The sequence below is a fragment of the Lytechinus pictus genome, chromosome 15 (assembly GCF_037042905.1).
Source record: "Lytechinus pictus isolate F3 Inbred chromosome 15, Lp3.0, whole genome shotgun sequence".
Taxonomy (NCBI): domain Eukaryota; kingdom Metazoa; phylum Echinodermata; class Echinoidea; order Temnopleuroida; family Toxopneustidae; genus Lytechinus; species Lytechinus pictus.
In genome coordinates this window covers 10,980,161-11,006,110 of record NC_087259.1, presented here as the reverse complement: position 1 = coordinate 11,006,110, position 25,950 = coordinate 10,980,161, and the positions used below count along the sequence as shown (strand labels likewise).

Below are 25,950 nucleotides of genomic sequence, written 5' to 3'. Positions count from 1 at the left end.
CACATCCCCCAGACTGCAACTTCTGAAAAATCAAAGCACTGCTTGTTGACACTAAGTTATTTCAAACACATATGGTAATACCTACACTTTATTTACAGCATAATACTAATAGTACATGTTCCATAACATTAAATGTCTCAATAATATTCAAAATAGCTTTGCTGCTTTTTTTTGTCCTCAAAATATACGAGAAAAGTTTTATTCACTCATTTTGAGGGATCTACCGGTCGTCTCAAGAAAAGGTTACAAAAAACTTGGCATTTCTTGATCAGTATTCATAATTTTCTCATCAAGGCAGATAAATACATAAAGCCTATTTCTATTATGTAAATTATAGTGTTTGCCTTTAAAACCTCTTTCAGGCTTTGGTAATGTATGGTCAAATACATGTAAGTCCACCCCTGAAAAGGTTCATTTGAATAGAGAAAATCAAACAAGCAAAATGCTAAAAATTTCATCATGATCAGATGTAAAAATTGTGACATTTCAAAATTCTGTTTATTTTTCACAAAGCTCTATACATTTATGCAACACTCAGTGATATGGAAATGGGAGTTGATGATGTCACTCACTCGCTGTTTCTTTTTTTTTTTTAATCATACATTTTTTTATACAAAATTTTGGTTTTTAAGATTTGACAAGGATCCCCTTGATTGAACCACAAAAGGTAAATTCAATGGCAATTCCACATATTCAGGGAGGAATATTTTTCATATTGCAATGAGAAAATTAACATATTTCATTTAATAAAATGCAAAAGATATACTAGTAGTGGATGATGTCATCTGTTTTCCTCATTTGTATATTTAACAACCAGGGTATATACCTTTTTTGTGAAATTAAGTAAAATTTTAAAATGTTATTCCACTTTCTTACTTTACATCTGATTTTGATGAATTTTCAGAGTTAACATGTAGCTTGGTTGACTTTTCTCTTTATAAAAAACCCCAGCTTTTTGTTGAGGTGGACTTCACCTGGACTTTGATTACCATCTCACGTGTAATACCAATCAAACCTTTTTCATCAGTTAGTTCTTTGTAAAATTACTAAAAATTTGAATTTCATCTCTGAGGATAAAATGTACTAAGCACCCTTTGAGGTCTCCTTGGGAATGTTTTTATTTTTCTTTTTAAAAATCCCTTCAAACATCTAACAACAATTATTTTTAAAAATCATGTTACTCATGGAAATGTCATTCCAGCAACAACAAAAAAAAACTTTGAACAAGTTTAGTAATTGCAAAGCAAAAAGCTAAATATGAAAGTTATATCCTAGAATTTGAAGCTCATTCCATGATTGAGAAGTGGTTTTAAAATAAAAGGAGTTTTTATTGTTGTTTGGATACAAATTAAAAAATCACATTTTTTTTATTTATCCAAACCTTTTTTATAGGATTTCATATACAAATTATTTAAAGAAAATCAAGATTGATTCTTTGATCATGTGATTGGGTTGTCCATGATAAAAAAGAGATGTCTTTAGACACGTGCTGCCCAAATTTAGAGTCATAAAATGACTGCAAATACATGAAGTGCTTTTAACTTTTTATGGCCTCATTAGGGCTCATTACGTCTACGCCCCCCCCCCCCCCTGGGAGTATTATGGCTCAAGTGATCAATTGCACTCCAGGAATGAACCATTATATTTCAAACAATAACAATAACTGAAATAGAACATGATGAGTATTTGTACCTTCAGTTGGCTTGTGTCATGTACAAAAAATTCAGAAGGGCAGGGGCGTGTTGCATTTAAACACTCCTTTTTCTGCAACACCTTTATATTAAAATTCAGAAGCAAATACAAAATTAAAAGAACGATCCTGTTGCGAGATGATTCCATCAAGATCATTCCCAAGCTGATGTGAAAACAGGAAACCTGATCTATCTCAAGGCATCTTGACGATGCCATCGTCCAAGCATACCGGAAACATCTTAATATCCTCCAGCAATCCTCCAACAATCATGGAACATACTTCTTCCAGTTTCAGAATCATAACCCAAAGTTTCTTTCAACATCTCAATGTCCGTTCAAATGATATTGCTTGAAGCTAAGGTCACTGTTTGCTCTGCGTTGCTTCTTTCCTAGCAGCATCCTGTAATAACTGTGTGTCGCACTCGTCTGCCGGCAGCTGAACGTACCGCACCACCGACCCTCGGATGAAACAGTTCTTCACGGAAAGCTGCAGAAAGGGAAATAGGACGCAATGGGTGATATACAGTGTAATAATAATGTCATATTTTACCCAGGGTAGCCACTTCAGTTCCGAAAAATGTTCTTCCAGCGGGCCCTGCTTAGCATGAGGTTAACATTACCCTAGCTTTAGCATGGCTACCTTGATCGGGCGCTCGAGCATTCAAGGAATTTCTTCCTACTAGGTACCCATTCACCTCACCTGGGTCAAGTGCAGTACAATGTGGGTAAATGGCTTGGAATCGAACACACGTCCCTCAGATTGAAAGACGGGAGTCATAATCACTCGACCACAACGCCCCATATATGAAATTCAGTGTTGGTGTTGAAGACCATGCATTGCCTTCCATACAATGTAACTCCAAACATATAATCTAAGTTTACAAAAACTGGAACAATTAACATTATTGATAGCTCAAAGCCAAAAGAGACTTGTCCTTTGACCAGTCCAATTTTTATTTTGGTGCTGTGCTGATTAAAAAATTCTGTCCAAATTACATCAACACCTAAACGTTAACACCAAACCTGAAATCACTCAGTTCTAAGCACAATTAAAGGGAAAGTCCACCCTCAAGAAAAGTTTGTTGTAAAAATAGCAGAAAAAATAATATAAAACAATATAATAATAATAATAATAATAATAACTAGCATTTAGTACGCTCTCCATAGTTAACTATATCACAGCGTTTACAAACGATTTAAAACAAAAGTACATAATAATTACAATACAAATACACGCAAAAGAAATTAATCGGAAAAGAGGTATGTTTTTAGAAGTTTCTTAAATTGATCTGAAGAGTTTGATGATTTAATGAAAGTGGGGATGTTGTTCCATTCTTTAGAAGCAGTAACACTAAATGTGCGATCACCTGTTTTTGTACGAGTTTTGGGTATGGCAAGCAAATATGGGTCTTTAGATGAACGGAGATTAGGGCGAGTTGGTCTATGGGAAGCAAGGCTATCTTTGATATATTTTGGCATCTGGTTATTAAAGGCTTTGAAGACAAAAAGAAGTAATTTAAAGACAATTCTCTTCTTTACAGGGAGCCAATGAAGAGATTTAAGTAAAGGGCCAGGATCATGACGTCGGTCCACCTTAAAGATAATACGGGCTGCCCAGTTTTGTAAACTTTGTAGGCGCTTCAAATACACTTGGGGAACAGATGTTAATAGGCTGTTACAGTAATCTAATCTGGACAAAATATGACAACGAACAGCACTGTGGCAGGTTTCTTCAGTTATGTACTTTCTTATCTGCGATATGTTTCTTAGATGGAATCTGACAGATTTACATAATTGATTAACTTGTTCTAACATATTCATATTACAATCAAAGTAAGCACCAAGGTTTCTAACAGATTTGGATGATACAACAGTAGTAGAACCAATACCAAGGCTAACATCACTAAGGGAACGAAGGTTGTGACTTGAACCTATGACAAGAAATTCAGTCTTTCCTTCATTGAGTTTAAGTCTGTTAAGAGTCATCCAACTACAGATGTCTGTGACACAAGCACAAAGAATCTTCTTCGCTTCATCTACACTGCAAACCTTAGGATCAAATGTTACGTAAAGCTGTATGTCATCAGCATAAGTATGGTAGAAGACATTATGATGGCGAGCGATGTCTCCTACAGGTAAGGTGTAGATACAGTAGCCGATCGGCCCAAATACAGACCCCTGCGGCAAGCCTATAGAACTCGCACTACACTTAGATGACTTCCCACCTATTTCTACTTTAGTAGTCCAGTCTGCAAGGTAGGATTTGAACCACTTGAGTGCAATACCGTTGACTCCTAACCTGTTTGACATACGAGATATCAAAATTTGCCTGTCGATGGTATCGAATGCTGCTGATAGATCAAGTGACAACAAAAGTGCCACATGACCTTTATCTAAGGCAAACATTATATCATTTTTCACCTTCACTAGAGCTGTTTCCGTACTGTGGTGTGGTCTGTATGCCGATTGGTGTTGCTCAAACAGGTCATTATCAGCCATGTGATCCATAAGTCTTCGACATACAACCTTTTCAATGATCTTTCCAATAAAACTCAAATTGGACACAGGTCTATAATTGGAAAGACAGTTCCTGTCGAGTGATGGCTTTTTAAGAAGTGGTCGTATAACTGCAGTTCTCGCTGCCGCTGGAAAGTTTCCTGATGAGAGCGAGGAGTTGACTATCTTGGTTATGATGGGAAGAAGATCTTGGATGTTTTCCTTCAAGAACCATGTAGGAATGGGATCCAGGCTGCATGACTTACTTGCAGAACCCTTGATGATTTTCAATATCTCATCTTCAGTTGTCAGATCAAAACAGACCATAGGAGATGATGAAAACGGTCTAGATTCAATCGAGGTCCCGGAACATGAAGTGATATCCCCAAGACTTTCATGAATCTTTTCAATCTTGTTGGTAAAGAATGTAGAAAACTGGTTACACAAGGTCTCCGCACAGTCATGGAAGGGAAGACACATATTCTTTCTGTTCAGTAAATAGTCCAATGTCCTGTAGACTTCCTTGGTATCAGAAGAAGAAAGTGCATGTCGAAAGAAGGACATCTTTGTCCTGCAGATCAGATTTGATGTTTCACGCTTTGCAATTAGATATCTATCATGATCTATTGCAGACTTGCTTTTCTGCCACTTCCTTTCAGCTCTGCGCCTTTTCCGTCGAGAAAGATGGATCTCCTCGGTGTACCAAGGCATTCTTCTACGTACCGCACAGGTCCTTTCTGTCGATGGAGCCAAGGAATCAATAAGACCACGCAGCGTATCATTGTACCAGTCAAAACTATGATCAGTATCCTTATGTTGTGAAAACTTCTGAGTCATCGTTTGAAGGGAATCTCTGAATCTGTCCCTATCAATTGCTTTATAATTACGAGAGGTTCTTGTGATCATCTCTTGCTGACTGACAGGGATTGTCAGCTCCAACCTCACTACAGAATGGTCAGACATCAGCATATCTTGCACGCTGCATCTCTTGATTATTGACTCAGATTCTCTGGTGAAAACAAGATCCAGTGTGTGTCCCCGCGAATGGGTTGGACCAGTAACATGCTGATGTAAGCCGGCCGCTGATATAGCCTGGAGAAAACCATTCACATCTGTCTTAGTAGGATTGTCTATGTGGAAGTTGAAATCTCCAAGCAAAATTAGTTTGCCTGGGATTACATACATATCAGTCAAAAAGGTATCAAATTCACCATATTGGTGAAGGTTTGAGGAAAATCCATTAAAGATTAAGAAAGTTATAAGAATTCATGGTTTTGGATTTGTGACGTCATAAATGAGCAGCTGCCCCATATGAAATGTAATATAAAATGCATAAATTTGAATTTTTTAATGGTTCATGATGACTTACATGTATTTTTGTTTCCTTTTTAGAAATGGATGTGAAATAATTTGTCTATTAATATACTGAAGGAAAAGTAAAAGCTATTTTCAATTTTCTGAGAAAATGACATTTCCTTGACAATATTTTACCATATGACATGGAGGAAAGCTGCTCGCATATGACGTCACAAATCAAATACTTAAAATTCTAATAACTAATTTATTCTTTTATCGATTTTTGTCAAACCTTCAGCAATATTTCATCATTTTCTGCTATTTTTACAATTAACTTTTTGTCAGGGTGAACTTCCCCTTTAAAATGCAGAGAACCAGCATATCTCTTTTAAGATTATTTTACTGTGTTTGTATCAATCTAAATTCTAAACTCATATCTGCTGCAAAAGTTATTGAATTGTCTCGACACCAACAAGCATTAATTGTTAAAATCTCATCAAAATTATAGGACATTTATTAAAATTTAAATATTGAGCACTAGAACAGGGCAATATTTCATGAAGCTTGCAAGCACTGACAGGTCATCTTTTTTTTTCTAATTGAAAAATGAGCTGGGGGTCGTCGTATTTTTATTTCTTCAATATTTGAAAATCCAAAAGGGATGGGGGCGCTGACCCTGCTTTCACCCATGTATTTCTTGGTGATGACATAAACTGACTCACCATATGTGGATATCTCTCCTGGTCTGTCACTGATATATCTGTCAGCTTGATGTTCAGAAACTGATCCACAGAATGGAGCGTACCACCGATACTAAGAAAAAAATTAATTTACAAGTAGAGGTCTATTGCTAGATAAACAATTAAAACTTATGTACGCAACAGTTGACAAATGTAGTTGTCCCAACGTTATGTGCATCATCATAATTACATAGCCTACATGTACATGTATGTACCTGTTCATCTACTTTGAAATCCTTGCAGAGATGATTTCAAATCCAACTGATCTAATTTGTTCAAATTTCACCAAACTGCAACTCAGTTATTTATTGATTTACATGTAAGACCATGGCCAATGATTAATTCAAGCACAGCAGAACTTAGGTCACCGTCATGCCACTTACACCACATCTGATTGGCAAATTTGTCAGTGACAAATCATCTCATCATCCATTGCAGCTCTATTACTGAAAGTGCAGATATCCCCAATGTGGAAACCCCTATTGCATCTGATTGCTGAAGAGCACATTTGTCAGTGACAAACAAGCTCAATGGGCTGTTTGCCAATCAGATGCAAGGATTTCAATGGCTTGTAACAGAGTCAGTGAATATCCTTGATTATTTGTTTCATGAAAAGCTCCCCAAGCCTACCTGAGGTCATTCTTGAGCTCCACTATCACATCTTTACCAACCAAAGACTTGAAGAAAGAATAGAACAGCTGAAATAAAGGCACAAGAAACAAGAACAGTTTTAAAACAATGTTACAATGTTACAGTTTTAAAATGTTACAATGACAATGAACACATATTGATTATTGGAGCTTGTATTTAATTGTGAGCATAATTATCAAAACATGTGTAATTTAATTAAAAATTGTCTTGTACTATAGAGTTCTAGAGTAGGGCTAACCTGCCCAAGATTCGACATATCAATCTTTTTCTGCTTTTTTTTTAAAACCGGTATGTTGGCTCAGTTGCCAACAAAAAAAATTGCATTGACAAACGCACCCGACCTCTATTGGATTTGGCCACATGTTGGCACTTGACAGGTGAATGAACTTTCCTAGATTTCTTGAGTGGAGAAATCGTCATAAACAAAAACAATCCTGAATGTTAAACAGGAACGATCCTTTCTTTTTCAGACCGGTGCCTCATAGCAAGATTATAGGAAGAAGGCAAACTTGTCTTAAAACATAGACAGTGAACTGGGGTGAGGAGTGGGAAGGTCGCAAATTCTATTTTTACAAGCACTCTCAATTTTTGTAAAATTTCTGTCTTGGGGACTAACATTTGGGCTAGTCTATCCCAGCAGGAGAAAGTGAAAAATCTGTCCTCTTAAGCGATATATCGCGATATTAAGGAGTTAGGATCAGCAATTAGATGGCGCTATCGCAGATGAACACAAAATTTGTATGTGTGCATTGACTTGCTTTTCAATGCGTTGCTATCGATATCATTACTTTGTTTCCCCCTCTGTGATTGTACATATAGATCTACCCTTGTAACGTATGGGGATTTGTGGCGGTGTCGAATCCGGCTGGATATCAGCGACAGCCAAATTTTGAGATTTACATGTAACTCCGAAATCTAATCAAATCCGCTCAAGATGAGCTCAAATCTGTCGATAATTAGACAATGTCAATGACAAAGTTATTTTTATCAATTTTCGGCAGGCCCAATTTTCTACTAAGAACAAATCTAAGTATTTTTGTCTTAATTTCATTTATGATCAGGGCTCTACACCCATCTCTGATCATAATCGTAAGCTCCGCCGTCCCTGCGCAGCCTAGCCTTGAGGATTCAAAGCTATGCGTGGCCAGGGGAGATGGAGCTGGGCCTGTTTTATGAAATGGTCTTTGGTAGAACCGCTCTACAAAAGAACGAGATCAATCTCTCAATTGTTTCACAAAGCCGATTTGGGCAATACAAAGAATGGACCTTGGAAAGATAACTCCAGACATGTCCTACGTAGGCATGACCTTCTTTGCACACCGTCGGCATTGATAGAAAATGCATTTACGGCAAGTTACACTGACATATCACCATTAAACCTTTTTTTCGGGGGGGAGGTCATTCGATTGAACTCTGATGCATTTAAAGGGCATTTTATCTAAGATGGTGCCAAATTATTTTTTATATGGGGGCTGTCATCAATTTCAAGTTACGTTTTGTAACTTCTCTGGGGTAATCTAGGCCCAAATGATTTTTTGTTAAAATATGTTTTCTTTTATTTTAGGACATTTTCTCCCTCTTTCCCCACCCCCTTTTCCAGTTTTTTTTTCAACCAAAATGAAATATCGAAATATATGGTAATCTGACCCCTCATCATGCTCATGCTTTATCATTATATAGATTAACAACACCATAAACACATGAAAAAAAAAAAAACACCAAAAAAGAAAATATGTATGGTGCAGAAAACATGACATTCAGCAAAAAAAACACGATACAAAACTAAGATGTTACTAACTAAAAGGCATAAGCGATTTTGTGTCTTGCCCACTTATTACATGTATGTGAACATGATGAAAATATCCAGAAATATTGTGATTTGCGAGGGTACGCAACAGTCACTAGGCCAACGGAATTGTAAATTTTGTATCGAAACTTCATTGTGAAATGACTGGGATGGAGTAACACTGGTCATAAGACTATAGAGTCTTGCACGTAAACTTAAATGTTGACCTCAAAATGAACGTAGTACTACTGCTCATCTCATCATGACAATTGACATGAAACAGGCCGGTGGTGGTGATGCGTGATGTGGAGCAGGGGCCTGTTGCACGACGAGATGAGCGATACGTAGGAACGTCCTAGGACCATTCTTCCGAGATAGGAAGATTGGCGACAAATCAGCGATTTCCGTTTCACGAAGGCAATCTTGTCTTCCAAGTCCGCGACATCGTTTGATATCGATATTATCAGAAAAATATTTAGTCTTCATCGTCACCTAAACCTTTTCTTTCGAAATGACGCCTTTTCATAAAATCATTTCAATTAATGGAGATCAAATAATTTGTTGTTTATTACCGATAGTAGAATGATGTATGGAGCTTACTTTATGAGGTAAAAGGAGAACAAAAATTAAAGATTCTCAAACATACCTGGATAAAATCGAAATTTTCATTATTTCCCCTATCTAGAACACGGTGTCCTTTTAAGGACACCTTTCATTGATATTCCAATGAAAGAGACCCTTGTCCGAAAATAAAAATTGAAGTAACCAAGTATTGTATTATATCAATATTCTGATTTTTTTGTAGAATACTCATCTAAAGTGATAATTTTGCAAATTATGCTTTAAATGTTATTTGTTGATGTAAAAATTGGGTTTGAATGGAGTAAACAAAATCAACGTGTCTGATTGTATGAGACTAAAAAGAAAACTATGAGAGGCTGCGTGTGAAAAATAAAATTTATTATTTTATTCATCAGATACATTGTATAACGCAAGAATACAAATGTGAGTGTTTAGAGTATAAACATACATTTGCATGAACATTAAGTTTAAGTAACCAAGGACAATAAAAATATGGAACTTGCTGCAAAGATATCAAGTGGGTAAAGTAGCTTAATAATAAAACAGAAAAATATGTGAAATCAATTGAACGGGGAAAAATATCATTTACAGAAACAATGCTAAAATGACAATCAATCATAAACGTTTAAAGTTGATAACTTTATGGAAGTTTACAGTATATAACATAAGCTTTAATAATATAAAGAAAAGGATATATGTTCAAAATTTCAAAGTTGAAGCTAAATGAACGTAGTTGCAGTAAAACACTGATTTTGTGAGAAAGTCTGTAAAACCAAGGTAAAGTATTGATATATCATCGTGGATCTAGATCTGGTACAGTTACATAAACTGAACTTTGTGAAATCATAATATCTAGCTAAAAAACGATCACACTGAAGATCGCCAACACAAATAGGCACACGTGGGACAGTGTATTATTATTACTGGAATAAAGACCCGACGGAAGTGACCGAATCCGCGCTTATTTTGCTTATTTCTCAGCAATTACACAATTTCTTCCAGAATCCTTTAGCACATATTTTTTATTCATACAAACAGACACTTTGGTGATCATTATATTAAATTCTGTAAAAAGTCATTTTGAGATCGTTCCCACAACTGGAATTTACCTTTAAGGAGTCAAGACATCATTGCTTTAATTATGGCCTATACGTACCCTACGATGAGCCTTTTCGTATGGACTTTCCACAAGCCTGCCTATTTTAGGTACAATGAACTTAACTTTATTTGTAATGATTGTGATGGATGGATTCATAAGCTATACTTATAGGCCTAATATTTTTAATCCTATTAGTTATACCAGATTTGTTTTCATTCACCTTAACACCAATTCAACAATTTTAATTGATTGACATCAAACTCAGCAAAAATAATCATAATAAAGAAAATAAATTAAATATAAAGAAATGATTTAACATGTTTAGTAACATCTCAGTTGTATTGTGTTTTAATTTAATTTAATTTATTTTTTTGCTGAACATTATAAACACATGTTTTATTTACCATACATATTTTTCATAATATTTATCTAATGATAAAGCATGGGGGTCAGAGAGCTTGCTGCCAGTTTCGATATTTCAAGTTTGGTTTTTAAAAAAATGGAAAAGGGGTGGGGAAAGAGGGAGAAATTAAATGTGAGGAAATAAAAGAAAGCATATTTAAAAAAAATATTTGGGCCTAGATTACCCCGGAGAAAAATGACCTGTTTTGAAATTGATGCCAGCCACGCGACTTGGCGCCATCCAAGATAAAATGTATCTGAGTGCAATCGAATGACCCAAAAAAATGTTTAAAGGTGATGTCAGTGTGGCTTGCCGTAAACGCATTTTCTCTCAATGCCGACGGTGACGGGCGGTGTCCAAAGAAGATCATGCCTACGTACATGTAGGACTACCTCGAGCGATGTTCGTGCAGGCTCCACTCCACTTCACTACCGCTACACTACGCTCCACCTACCCGAACATCGGGACGGTGAACCAGTTCGGATATACCGAGTGACAAAGGTGGGATCAAATGGTAGTTTAATGTAAAAATTATAGAAAAAGAATATAACGAGAAAGAAAAATAGCTTTATTTCTTACTCTTCACCCTTATTTCACTCCGTATCTATCCTCCGGTTATCCTCAAAATTGGTGATTTTGGGCCAATATCTTTTTCTTTACACGTATTATTCACGGCCGATTTCAAAACATCGCATGCGATCGGTCACAGGTCAAACAGTATAAATATTTATATTATATTGGATGGCTCAGAAAATCCCAGAAATATTCCAAGAGTTTGGGAAAATATTCTACAAATCAGTGGAATATTTTTCCAAACTCTTGGAATATGGCGCCAAGTTATTTTTATATGGGGGCTATATGTCATCAATTTCAGGTCGTCTTTTTGCACGGGGTATTATGTCCGGGGGTAATGTAGGCCCAAATATTTTTCTTTTATTCTCCCTCCGTCCTATCCCCATGCACCCCTTTTTAATTTAAAAAAAAAATCAAACTTGAAATATTGAAATGGGCGGCACCATCTCTCTGACCCCTCATGCTTTCTCATCATTTATAGATAATTAAACAACATGAAAACAAATTTCTTTAAAAGAAATTATGTAAGGTAAAAAACGGGTTTATAACGTTCAGCAAAAAAAAAAAAAAAAAAAACAAGATACAAAACTAAGATGTTAAACATGCTAAATCATTTATTTATTTTGATTTCAATTTCATTATTAATTATTTTTTGTGCTAGTTTTAATCAATGAAAATTAATTGTTGGATTTGGGCTAACTTGAGATTTGTGAAACAGTGAAATAAAACAAAAAATCTGCAGTAACAAAATAGCTAATTGAATTTAAGATACAGATTAGGCCTATAGCTTATGAATCCATATCAATAAAGAAAAGATTATGGAAAGTCCATACGAAGAGGCGCGTTTTTAATCGTAGGGTAGGCCCCTTTCGGCCCCTATGTCATGTTAAAGCAATAATGTAGTCTCTATACTCCTTAACTTTGAAATGTTGAACATATATATTTTTTATATTCTTAAACCTTATATTCTTAAACCTTATATTCTTATATAAACTTCCATAAATTAAGTGATCAACTTTAAATATGACCAACGTTTATGATTGTTGTAATTTTTATCATTATTTCTGTAAATAGTATTTTTTCCATTGCGGATTGCACACCCTTTTCTATGTTTGAATTATTATTGCAAAGCAAATTGCAGCAATTTTCATATTTTGCTTGTCTTCGGTAACTCATCATGCAATTGAGGTAACATGTTTATACTCTAAATTACTAAGTCTAAACACTCACATTTGTATTTCTTGCATTATATCTGACAAATAAAATAAATAAATTAGATTTTTCACACGCAGCCTCTCATATTTTCCTTTTTAGTCTCATACAATCAGACACTGTTGATTTTGTTTACACCATTCAAACCCTATTTTTACCTCAACAAATAACATATTAACGCATAATTTGCAAATTTATCATTATATATTTAGTATTCTATAAAAATACAGAATATTGAACTAATACAGGGCTCGACACTAGCGCCGGTCCGACGGTCCCAGACCGGTAAAAATCACTGTCGGACCAGTAGATTTTCAGAAATAGCAAGATTTACTGGTCCGACATGACCAGTAAAAAATATCATTGTCGGGCCAGTAATTTTTCCAAAAATAGCAAGATTTATGGGTCCGACATAAACAGTAATAAAAACTATTGTTGGGCCAGTAACTTTTTCAGAAATGGTCAAATTCCCTAGTCCAACTTAAATTGACTCAAATTGCGAACCATTTTCCTCCCGTTAAATTCTGGCATTCACACACAGAACACACACAGAATGAATCGCATGCAATTTTTGATAGGGTAACATACAGTGTACACGTGGCTAGCCAGCCACACAGCCCACATGGTAAATTTCCTACTGGCTGCACGAACGAAGCTTGGCTAACCTCTGGCAGATATCTCTCACAGAACTGTCAAAATTCACATTTCACACTAATGAAAAGCTCTTATAATGTCCATATTTCCTAAAAATTTGCCAAAATTGGGGTAACTCTGTCATTTGTAAGCAGTAAAAGGAGAAATTTTCACTTCTGTTTTAGTTCAAAGAGATCGGGTTTCGAGTGATATCGTCTGAATACATGATAGCCCCACATATGCATTTGTGTGTGTGTTGATCCACTTGGTTTCTTTCGTAGCTAGTACTAGTATATTTTAATTGAGCCAAAAAGAAACTGATAATTTATTTATGATGATAGTTTTAGCTTTCTTCCTTTGTTTTCTTTCAATCTTTCTTTCCTTCTTTCTTTTCAATCTTTCTTTGTTTCTTCCCTCTCTTCTTTTACTGTCTTTCTTTTTTAATTTTCCCTTTTTCTTTGTCTTTTGTTCTTTCTTTCTTTCTGTCCTGTTAATATTTTTCTCTATTTCTAATGCTCTTTCTTTTTCTTTCTTTTTTGATTTCCTTCTTTCTTTAATTCTTGAGTCCATCCATCCTATATTTATCTCTTCTTTCTTTCTTCATTTCCTTCCTTCTTTTCCCCTTTCTTTCCTTCATTCTTTGTTACTAACTTTCTTTCCTCATTCCATCCATCCTTTCTTTACCCTTTCTTGTTTTTATTCCTTCTTTCAGCCCTTTCTCTTTCATTCCTTCCTTTCTTCTTTGTCTTTTGTTCTTTCTTTTTCCCCTTTGTTCCATCTATCCTTTTACCTTTTCTTTCTTCCTTTTATTTACTGCTTGCTTCCTTTCCTTTCTTTCTTTGAAGTTTGGTCTTTCTTTTTTGTTCTTCCTTGCATTTATTCTTTTACTTTTTTTTTTTTTTTTTTATATATTGCTTGCTTGCTTCCTTCCTTCTTTATTCCTTCCCAACATTCCTTTTTCCTTCTATCATTTTCCCTTTTCTTGATTTCTTCCTTCTTTCAATCCTTTCTTTCTGTTTTCCTTCTTTCCATCTCTCCTTTTACCCTTTCTTTCTTTTTTTATTCCTTCTTTCCTTCTTTCTTTCATTACTTTGTCTTTTGTTCTTTCTTTCTATATTGCTTGCTTCATTTCTTTCCTTCTTTCCTTCATTCTTTTTTTCTTTTGTTCTTTCTTTCCTTCCTTTCCTTCTTTGGTTTTTTTTTCCTTCCTTCACATTTTTTCTTTACTTTTTTCTTCCTTCGTTTCTTTTATTCTTCCTTTTTTCCTTCTTTCCATCTCTCCTTTTACCCTTTCTTTCTTGTTTTATTGCTTCTTTCCTTCTTTCATTACTTTCTGTCTTTTATTTTTTCTTTCTTTATTGCTTGCATATTTCTTTCCTTCTTTTTTTTTTCTTTCTTTCTTTCTTTCTTTCCTTCCTTTTTTTCTTTCGTTCTTTCTTTATTTTTGTTCTTTCTTTCCTTCCTTTCCTTCTTTCTTTCTTTTTTTCCTTCCTTCACATCTATCCTTTCTTTACCTTTGCTTTTTTCTTCCTTCCTTCCTTTCTTTTATTCTTTCTTCCTTTCTTTCTTTTTGTCTTTCATTCATTCATTCCTTCATTTTTTTTTTTGGGGGGGGGGTAACAAGAAAGGACAGCAAAATAAACTCACGCCTTTTTTTAATGTTTTCTTTATTTTTTGGGACCAGTAGATTTTAGGTTCGGACCAGTAAAAAATTGAAAAACTGGGTATCTACTGGTCCGACATGAATAGGTTGGACCAGTAGAAAAAAAGGGTTAGTGTGGAGCCCTGACTAATAAAATGTCGAAATTACTTAGTTAAATCAATTTTTAGGTCGGACAAGGGTCTCTTTCATTGAAATATCAATGAAAGGTGTCTCTAAATGGACACCGTGTTCTAAATAAGGGAAATAATGATTTCGATTTTATCCAGTTAGTTATGTTTGTGAATCTTGAAAGTTTTTTCTCTTTTTACCTCATAAAGTAAGCTCCATACATCGATTCTACAATCAGTAATAACTAAAACATTATTTGATCTCCTTTTATTAAAATATATGATTTTATGAAAAGTCGCCATTCCGAAATAAAAGGTTCAGACAAAGTTCAAGTTCAGGTGACGATGAAGACTCCGATTCCGAATACTATCGATATCAAACGATGTCGCGGACTTGGAAGACAAAATTGCCTTCGTGAAACGGAAAGCGCTGATTTGTCTTCAATCTTCCTATCTCGGAAGAATGGTCCTAGGACGTTCCTACGTATCGCTCATCTCGTCGTCTCTAGCTGGACTCCTGGACCTGGTCCTGGATAGCCTGGAGGCGTCTGGGGAGTGAAAGACTTATACTGTACGTATGGTCACTCCCCTAACGCCTGGCACTGTGTCCTATACTATCCTACACACCGAGGGAAAATGCAACTATAGAAATGCGCCAAACTGCTAGTTATGTTTAGATTCTAGCTTTAAAACTTATGTACATGGGTAAAAATATTGGTTGGCAACGTTTGGCAAAAAATAAGTGTTCATGGATTTGAAATGACGAATAAATTAATATGAATAAGAAAAGTAGAAGAGAGTTCACTTACACTTGTTGACATCGCCATCTTTGATCCTTTTAATTGCAACCTAGTTACGTGACGCGTATAGAGGGCGGCAAAATCATGAGCGTTGCTAGATTAAAAAGTGCTAAAATGTCCCGCTTCAACCACTGAACTAGAAATACGTGGAAGCCGTGTACACCCAAGCAAAACATCGCTGGCGAACTCGATAAGTCACATGACCGCCGCCATTTTGCTAGGTCAATTGTTCGAGAACGCGCCGCGCCGTAGAAGGCAAAATGCAATATGTTTTCTCTATGTATTTCTAGTTCAGTGGTTGAAGCGGGACATTTTAGCACTTTTTAATCTAGCACCGCTCATGATTTTGCCGCCCTCTATACGCGTCACGTAACTAGGTTGCAATTAAAAGGATCAAAGATGGCGATGTCAACAAGTGTAAGTGAACTCTCTTCTACTTTTCTTATTCATATTAATTTATTCGTCATTTCAAATCCATCAACACTTATTTTTTGCCAAACGTTGCCAACCAATATTTTTACCCATGTATGGTAGTGTATCCTATTGCCGGACACCTTTATTTCAGTGCTTTAAAAATGACAACTAGAGAAAATACAATCAAGAAAAATTCGCACTTGCTATTCCAAATATAATGAAAATTATTTTATATTTACGAACCATTTTCTTTGCATCGCACTTGCCGCATACCCCTCCACGAAAAACTATTATTTTCGTGCGCGACAAATTACATCATGATTCCGGACGCGCTCCGGACGGGTAAAGATATCCTTGATTATAATGATGTGAGAATAAATTTCAGTGATTTATTTCTTCTTATATCATATCATGAATAAATTCTAACTTTTTGTTTGCTTTTTTTATATCGAATCTGAGCAGATGTTGGTAATAAATTCGTGTTTGATAACTTAATTTATTTTTTATTTTTTGGTTAGCTGCATGTTTCATGGCACTTTCCAGTGCTCGTTCGTATCGTGACGCTCATCAAGTTTTATCGATGCGCAGCCGATCGTCGACGGCTCTACTCACGGTAAACCTCGCGCACGGTACCTTGAGAACTAGCCGTCGACGATCACCCACAATACACCTCACCTGATCATCATTCGATCGAAGGAGCCGACGAGATTGAAATTAGGCAAATCAGGCCCATATTTCCGTTAGAAAATATATCAATTCATTCAATTGTTAATGCAAAACTATGTTATATGATATTTTAAGCATTTTCTGTCATTTTAGAGATAAATAAGGTAGAAATTTGATTTTTTTCGCCTTGTTTTTGCAATCTTGTTCTATGTATTGATCTGTGAAAATGAATTGCGGAAGTCTTACGGTTCGAAATTGTTTTCGAACGCATTTATATGCGCGTCCGGAATCACAATAGTGTCCGCCCAGGTAAAAAAACCAGTTGAAACCAGTTGAAATTTTAACTGGTTTCAACTGGAGTCAACTGGTACCAGTTGAAACCAATTGGCACAACTGGTAAACTCCCACCATGCCAGTATATTCCAGTTGAAACCCATTGTCCCAACTGGACATGCTGAAAACATACAAGTTTATTCCAGTTGAAACCAATTAACTATACTGGTATAAATTAGTACACCAGTTAATACCAGTTAAAACCAATAGGCCTTTCTGGTTTATCTACCAATAGATTCCAGTTTAAAACCCATTAGCCAAACTGGACCATTTGATGCCAGTTGGAACCCATAGAAACCCAATGGGTGTATATACCAGTTAATGCCACCTTAAACCCATAAACCATACTGGTATATCATTAAACCAATTGATACCAGTTAGAACCAACATGCATTACTGGTATACCTACCAGTTGATTCCAGTTAAAACCCATAAACCAAACTGGATCAGAGTGTTCCAGTTGGAACCCATAGACCTCCCATAACCCCACTTGAAACCCATTAACCATACTGGAATATCAAACCAATGGATACCAGTTAGAACCAATATAGGCATTACTGGCATATCTACCAGCTGATTCCAGTTAAAAGCCATAAACCATACTGAAGCAGATTATACCAGTTGGAACCCATAGACCTCCCATAACCCACTTGAAACCCATTAACCATACTGGAATTTCAAACCAATTGATACCAGTTAAACCAGCATACATTACTGGTATACTACCAGTTGATTCCAGTTAAAACCCATAAACCAAACTGGAACATATTTTACCAGTTGGAACCCATAGACCTCCCATAACCCACTTGAAACCCATTAACCATACTGGAATATCAAACCAATTGATACCAGTTAAAATCAACATACATTACTGGTATACTACCAGTTGATTCCAGTTAAAACCCATAAATCAATTAAACTGGGACATATTTTACCAGTTGGAACCCATAGACCTCCCATAACCCACTTGAAACCCATTTACCATACTGGAATATCAAACCAATAAATTGATACCAGTTAGAACCAATAGGCATTACCAGTATATATCTACCAGCTGATTTCAGTTAAAACCCATAAACCAAACTGGAACAGATTATACCAGTTGGAACCCATAGGCCACCCATAACCCACTTGAAACCCATTAACCATACTGGAATATCAAACCAAATGATACCAGTTAGAACCAATAGGACTTACCAGTTGATTCTAGTAAGAACCCGTATATACATATATAATATATACATATATATATATGTATATTAGAGGCATAGTGGTAATGCATTGTACTTATTTCCAACAGAGTTTATATATATATATATATATATATTATATAAGAACTATGTTTTCATACCTTTGTTGTTTTATTTGTCGCTTCTCTTAAACTGACTTTTGAAATATTTTTGTAATTGTTGATATCTGCAGTAATCATTCAAATTTCTTATCCGACAAGTCACTGGCTCAATATAGCTGTAACCCACTTTACATTAATATTTATATTTTTTGTACAGATCATATTACTTCAAAGTCCTCTTATCTTTGTTTTTAATTCCTTTTGAGATAATTCTTTATGATTATCATTCATGAATGTGTTTCCTATAACTATTATTATTGTTACCATCAACAAAGCGTTACTTTTCTAAAAAAAAAGCAAGTATTATTTCATACAATCCACTCTTTAATCTACATGTATTGTTATTCATTCAACATTGGTTAAATATATATTTATGTGAAAATGTTCATTATGTTAAAGGTATATAGTACATTTAGCCTACTCCCAACCTTTGCCCATTCCTGCTTTTGACATTACTCCCCCCCCCCCTCCCTGTATACTTTTCTTTTTGTATCCCCTTTCCAATATTATACATTAGTATACTTTGTTATTTTTTTGTTGCTTATTTGTTTACTGAAATTTTGCTCTGTACAAATTCATGTAATTCAGCCTTTTACCACAATAAATGCCATGCATTTATCCATCCTATACACAGCTCGATTGAGGATAAGAGGAAAAAAATATCTACATAATAACTAACTTAATTATTCTTTATGTTAATTTTAATATTTCCACCTTGAAAAGTTTCATTAAAGTATGTGGTTCGATATCACCATATAACTTAAATCGAAACATGTTATTCTCAGTGAAATTTTCTAGTTTACATTAAAAAAATTGTTATCCTAGATATTTGTTGCGAGAAAAAAATTTCTTCCTATTTAATCCCTTTTTTCTAATTTAAGTTAAAGAGGACTATTTTACACTATTTTTACAAATCACATAAAAATTAATGTATTTTTCTTTTTTTAACTCACTGATATTTTAAAAATATTTTTGAAGGTGAATAGAATAGCTATTTTTTTCTATTTATAACGCGCATATTTATTGCTAGTTTACAACCTTGCCATGTTAAGCAAGGCTATCTTTATCTTTCAAATAAAAAGAAAATAAATAAAATAGAAATAAAGAACAAATATTAAGCTAATTCATTCTTAAACTTTCAAAGAAAAAAAAAGCTCCATGCAAAAGCAGAGGCAAAATCGTCATTTCTTGACTGGTTGCCAACCAAAACCAAACAAGAAGAAATTTGTATGTTAAGAAGTTCGTATTTCTATTTTAAAACTTCTTTCTTGCTTTAGACCCCCCCCCCCCCTTCGTTATTCCTTCAATCACCGGGCGCGGGCGGGCCTGCGCATGCGCACTGAGTGCCACTGATCGCTATCGTCCGTATAATTATGCAAATTAACCAGCGCCGCCAGGCGCCAAACGCAAACCGCCAATCTAATTTGAATTTGAAAGAGCCATCTTCGCCGCGCCGTTAATTTGCACCGCACTTTTATCGAGTGCTAGTGCGATAAAGAAGGGTAAAGAAGGCCGTTTTAATAATAATTCAACCACTGAAATCACACGGACCAGATTTGGACAATGACTTGAAAGCTAAGACATTCGCAGTAGGCTCTACAGGTAAGTTAACAATTTTCTATGATTTTCTTTTCGTAGTTTGTTAAATGGCGCGGCTCGCAGCTAGCTGCGGGGCTAGCTGTAACGTTAGAGTTCGTCAGGACATCCTGTTACTGCCCCTCAGCGCTGCCTGCCGGCCGCGACTAGCCGGGCGTGGATGTGTGGCTGCCATGCCGGTGCAAGTCTGCGCACATACATCATATTGACCTTACGATTTGTGTTAAGATTTAACATGAATTTTGTTTTTATTTCACAAAATCTTTCAGTTGATATTGTTCCATATATTGTTGTAAGTAAATGAGAGAGATATGTGATCGAATGTGAAACTGATTTTCTTGGTCTTGGAAAAAATCTGAGACTCAGCCAGTTATGATTTTCAATTTCAGATTTAACATTATGATAGTGGCCAGCGCCTCGTGTCTGCGCACCAATCACTTTACACACGATTTGAGGATTTTGATGAGATTTTGAAATGCCGAAAATCGAAATTCATTATTTTTTCCACCATTTTAAGAGTCTGATTTTTTCATGAATAGCTGTTTATCACTTTTTGACTGTGTATTTCAGGAGAGAGGGAGACCCAAAACCACCTGGAGTCATACTGAGCCTCGAGGAGGAGATGAAGTCAGTGAACATGACCTGGGGTACCGGTAGTTTCCAGAAGAAGGCCCAGCTCAGAACCGCCAGGACTCAGGAGTGGAGATCCGAATACTTCGTTGCTGCCCTCCATATGAGGAGGCTGTAAGTTAGGTAATTCAGATGTCAAGTTTTCTTTTGGGGTCTTTGTGTATCTTCTATTATGAGAATTATGGAAAAGAGATGGTGATTTAATGGTTTTAAAGATGTAAAATATGAAATTCTAGCACTTTTTTTAGGCCTAATATGAGTTCGGACACCCTACTTATAATTTTTTTTTGAGGAGCGCGATATTTTTGTACATGACCCAAGCCTAGTTTCACCACAGATTAATTAATAGCTACACAGCTGTTGCATTTACAATTTTAATAACAATCTACAACAATTGAGCATTTTATAAAATTGAGTGTGTCTAGGAAAGCAAATTCGGAGGCATAAGGAGAGCCATTTATTGAGCTCCATGGAATTATAAACATGAAGGACTGATCTCTGCGACATCGATTTCAGAAGTATTCCCAAGACCAAGTGAACTTACTCATTTTTTTAATAAATATGATGATGTGCTGTTTATCATTATAGTTGAATCATTGATTCACAATCCCATGTATTTTTCTTAATGTGCAAATGGAATTTTACAACACTCTGTAGTAACCCTTGCCTGCCTTAGGTGTAGACATGTATTGCTATTCACTGTAATATAGACGTATTTTTATTCACTGTTCACTGTACTGATTATTTTTCTCTCCATTGTTTAAAAAAAAATTATTCAGATACATCGCATCTACCAGCAAAGAACGTGTGCCAGTACAGGGAAGGAATGTACCTGTCGCACGTGAACTCTTCAGAGGCAGTGAGGACAACAAGATCTGCAAGCAAGTGATCCTTTTTGTAAGAAAATTTCCAATTTGTACATTTCACAATTAATTTTTTTTAAAGCCTTTGTACACATTTAGAGTATCAAGGCTTACAAAATGTAAAAATTAAATGTTTGCCCAAAAATCATTATGGGAAAGGTGGATTTCCGAGGAAAAATCAAATCTATCTTTGTTTACACAGTTGTACGAGCAACCTTATAGGAGGCTTGTCTAGGCTCTGTGATGAAAATACAATGTAAAAATTGATTCACTATCCCATGTATTTTTCTTAAAGTGCAAATGGAATTTTACAACACTCTGTAGTAACCCTTGCCTGCCTTAGGTGTAGACATGTATTGCTATTCACTGTAATATATACGTATTTGTTATTCGCTGTTGTTCACTGTACTGATTATTTTTCTCTCCATTGTTTTTGAAAAAAATTCTTCAGATACATCGCATCTACCAGCAAAGAATGTGTGCCAGTAGAGGAAAGGAATGTACCTGTCGCACGTGAACTCTTCAGAGGCAGTGAGGACAAGATCTGCAAGCAAGTGATCCTTTTTGTAAGAAAATTTCCAATTTGTACATTTTACAATTAATTTTTTTTAAAGCCTTTGTACACATTTAGAGTATCAAGGCTTACAAAATGTAAAAATTTAATGTTTGTCCAAAAATCATTATGGGAAAGGTGGATTTCCGAGGGAAATCTATCTTTGTTTACACAGTTGTATGAGCAACCTTATAGGAGGCTTGTCTAGGCTCCGTGATGAAAATACAATGTAAAAATGATAAAATTATCTTCATGGAGTCCTCTCGGCTAGCCAGTGACATGGGCCCATGCCCATCAATTTTAATTCATACTTTTGCATAACCAAATGGCGTGAATTTGGAACTGGAAGTATAATTTCAGATTGACCTCCGAAATGAAACGTGCACAATTAGTCTGAACTAAAATAACATTTCCTGAATTTTTTCTTAAATCTGGAGGCTGAAGTATTTTTTTATCTTTGAAATTAAATTGGTTCTCGTTGTTTTTTACCTCTGACTTACCAGTATGTGTGGGGGTACCGTAGAAGTAGAATTAAAGGGATGGTCCAGGCTGGAAATATATCTCAATAAATAGAGTACAATTCACAGAGCAAAATGCTGAAAACTTGATCAAAATTTGATAACTAATTAAGGTTTTGAATTTTAAAGATTTGCATTATTCCGGTGAAATAGTTCTAGGCATGTCTTTATGAATATTCATTAGGTTGGCTGATGATGTCATATCCCAATTGCCCTTTTGTATTTTATTATATGAGATTAGGTTTATTAAGATATTTTTAACCAAGAACTATTGACAATTGGATTGACAACTGATTAGGTGCATTAGTTATTGACGCAACTTATTTCATTACAATGGAGACGCATCATTTACACATGTATGAAAAAATCAAACATTTATGATTTCATCTAGTAACATAAAAAAAAGGAAAGTGGAGATGTGACATCAGCCCACCTAATGAATATTCATGACGAAGTGCATACAACTGTTTTCACAAAATATTGATAAACTTTAAAATTCAATAACTTCTTATTATCCTATTTTGATGAAATTTTCATCATTTTGCTCTGTGAATTTTTAGATGTAAATATTTTCGGCCCGGACCATCCCTTTAATCCTCGGATAAAATTTTGTATTTCATTTTTTTTTTTGCTTTGTCTTGCGTTTTTAAACATGTTCTGGGAACTGCTTTTTGAAAGTTGTCAGCATTAACGAGTTGTCTTTTTCCGACAGTTACCATAGTAACAGTCAGAGGCCAGTGCTTCTCAGCCAATCAAAAGCAATGATTTCACTGAAATAGTCGGCACTGACAATCATGAAATACCCATCAGATGTTAGCAGATAATGTGCAACATAGACTCCTAGATACATATGCAAACATACATAGTCTAAGTCTTTATTATTAAAATAAATGTATAGGTATAAGGTCGAGGCAATTTCATCTCTGCGATGTCAATTTCAGAAGTATTCCCAAGACCATGTGAACTTACTATACATGTTGTAATAAAAATGATGATGTGCTGTCTATCATTTATAATTGAATCATTGAAATATGGAACTTAGAGAAGTTTCACTATCCCATGTATTTTCTTTATGTGCAGATATAATTTTACACCACTGAAATTTTGTATTACGGTATTCACTGTACTTATTATTTTTCATTCCATTGTTTTTTTTTTCTAATCTTCAGATACATCGCATCTACCAGCAAAGATCAAGTGCCACTACAGGAAAGGAAGGTACCTGTTTCACGTTTCCTCTTCAGAGCCAGTGAGGGCCCCAAGATCTCAATAAATAATAATTAAAAAAAGACTCCTTTATCATTCCTTTAAAAATAGTACATATTATTTATTGAAGGTAAATGCTTAGATGCATTATATTCAAATTTTGTCTCCAAGCTAGCATGTAAAAATTGGATTGACTACATATTTACTGTGTAAGTTAATGATCTTTGCTGACACATAATACAAGAATTATACGCAGCATGTTACAGTTTGTAACATAATTTTCTTTCATTAAATTCCTAGTTTAAATACCATATAGATGTTTTTTGTGACTTTTGTCATTCTCTGATGTTTTTTGGTACAGATTTCAAGAGACTGAGGGATTGATTTACCAGAGCAAGTTTACAGTCCAATCCTGTTATATTGTGCATGTGGAAATTAACAAGGTTTCAATACAATGCTACAAATTTACCGTGATTCATTTCATCAGTCCTATGTGCAAGGATAATTATTTCACTTGTCCATGCACATTGTTATAACAGGAGTGGACATTCAATGTAAAGATAATTGAAGATAGTTTATAATTGAAATAACCGCCTGAGAGGGGGGGGGGGTGTTGGTACCAATATTCTAATGTGTGTGTGCTCAAGGAAAACGAAGGAGTGATTATATGAGAAGAGTAAAAGATCGGGACTGTACATATCCACATGATTCATTTTTGTTTATGCTATACATTGCAGGGTGTTTCTAACTGGTACCACTTGACAATTTATGTTTCCAACTGGTCCTAACTGGTGCTTCCAACTTGTTCTAACTGGCACCAGTTGACAACTGGTGTTTCCAACTGGTTTTAACTGGCACCAGTTGACAACTCATGTTTCCAACTGGTCCTAACTGGCACCAGTTGACACCTCATGTTTCCAACTGGTCCTAACTGGCACCAGTTGACAATTTGTGTTTCCAACTGGTTTTAACTGGCACCAGTTGACAACTCATGTTTCCAACTGGTCCTAACTGGCACCAGTTTACAATTGGTGTTTCCAACTGGTTTTAACTGGCACCAGTTGACAACTCATGTTTCCAACTGGTCCTAACTGGTACCAGTTAGGACCAGTTGTCAACTGGTACCAGTTGCTAACTGGTACCAGTTAGGACCAGTTGCCAACTGGTATTTCCAACTGGTACCAGTTACAATTTGTCAACTGGGGCCCGTTTCTCAACACCATCATAAGTCTAACTTCTTGACTAAATCGGAGATAGTGAGCTACTTGTCCGCTAACTGTTTCACGAAGCCCTCTTTACCAAGATCGGGTACAACAACCTCACTAAATATTTATGACACCTCCGAACCTGTCTTAACTTCTTTCTTAATGACGTAGTGGCATCACGTGGGTAGACTATGACATGCGAAAGTGCCTAGAAATTCTAAAATTATAAACTTACGTAATCAATCATAGAGGTTGAAATTACATCACAAAACAAGTGGGTTAATGCATTCAATGATAATTGTAATACAAAGAAACTATAAAAACTGTTGGTAAACGCCACAAAACCATTAATTTTGAAATAGTAAAATGATTTAATCGATAAAGATTCTACCACGTCAGGCCATCCATAACTGAACTCGTATTTGTTGTTTTCAGACCCCTATTAACAGTTGGATGAATTCTATCTCTAATTTATGCATATAATTTGTCCAATATCGTATCTTTCGGTATCAATGATTAAAAATGTTTCGTTAAACTATATTTTGATGACGTTTGGAATCGTAAAAGTCCGTATAATTATCATCATTTTACAAAGAAAACCGTTATGGTTTACTTTCGTAAACTATCAAAATTGGGTCTCCCGGGGGTACCCATCTCAACGTCCACAAGTGATTTTTTAGTCATGAAATGAATTATTCATAATCTAATTTTCTCTGCAATTGAATGCTCCAGTCTTCATGGTCTAAGTATGTATGATGCATAATTCACCTGTGCTATTATTTTGAAAAGATTTATTTCCCAATTCATCGTAATATTTGCAATTTTGTAATAATTTTTCTTTTTGAAAATTATGCTATTTTGTGGCTAAGGCTACGTCTCGTC

The 25,950-nt window shown here is 35.3% G+C and overlaps 1 protein-coding gene and 1 long non-coding RNA gene across 2 annotated transcripts; one reads left to right on the top strand and one right to left on the bottom strand.

The window, feature by feature from the left end:
* Positions 1-56: 56 nt before the first annotated feature.
* LOC129278331 (U6 snRNA-associated Sm-like protein LSm2) lies at positions 57-15,760 on the bottom strand. The gene is made up of 4 exons (XM_064109990.1): positions 15,743-15,760; positions 6,855-6,922; positions 6,207-6,297; positions 57-2,179 (listed from the first exon to the last, which is right to left on the bottom strand). Exons 1-4 carry the CDS (start codon positions 15,758-15,760, stop codon positions 2,054-2,056), a joined length of 303 nt encoding a protein of 100 aa, XP_063966060.1. The 3' UTR covers positions 57-2,053.
* Positions 15,761-19,916: 4,156 nt separating this feature from the next.
* Positions 19,917-24,459, top strand: LOC129256340 (uncharacterized). Its single transcript, XR_010295926.1, has 5 exons — positions 19,917-20,099; positions 20,664-20,846; positions 21,503-21,620; positions 22,038-22,152; positions 23,827-24,459. It is a non-coding gene; the product is annotated as an uncharacterized LOC129256340 (long non-coding RNA).
* The last annotated feature ends 1,491 nt before the right edge of the window (positions 24,460-25,950 follow it).

Excerpts from the sequence above, each read along its gene's own strand:
- LOC129278331 (XM_064109990.1), bottom strand. Across the intron at positions 6,298-6,854 it reads GAGCTCAAGAATGACCTCAG|TATCGGTGGTACGCTCCATT; the intron begins GTAGGCTTGGGG and ends TTTTTTTCTTAG. Across the intron at positions 2,180-6,206 it reads AGGAGAGATATCCACATATG|CTTTCCGTGAAGAACTGTTT; the intron begins GTGAGTCAGTTT and ends CCCTTTCTGCAG.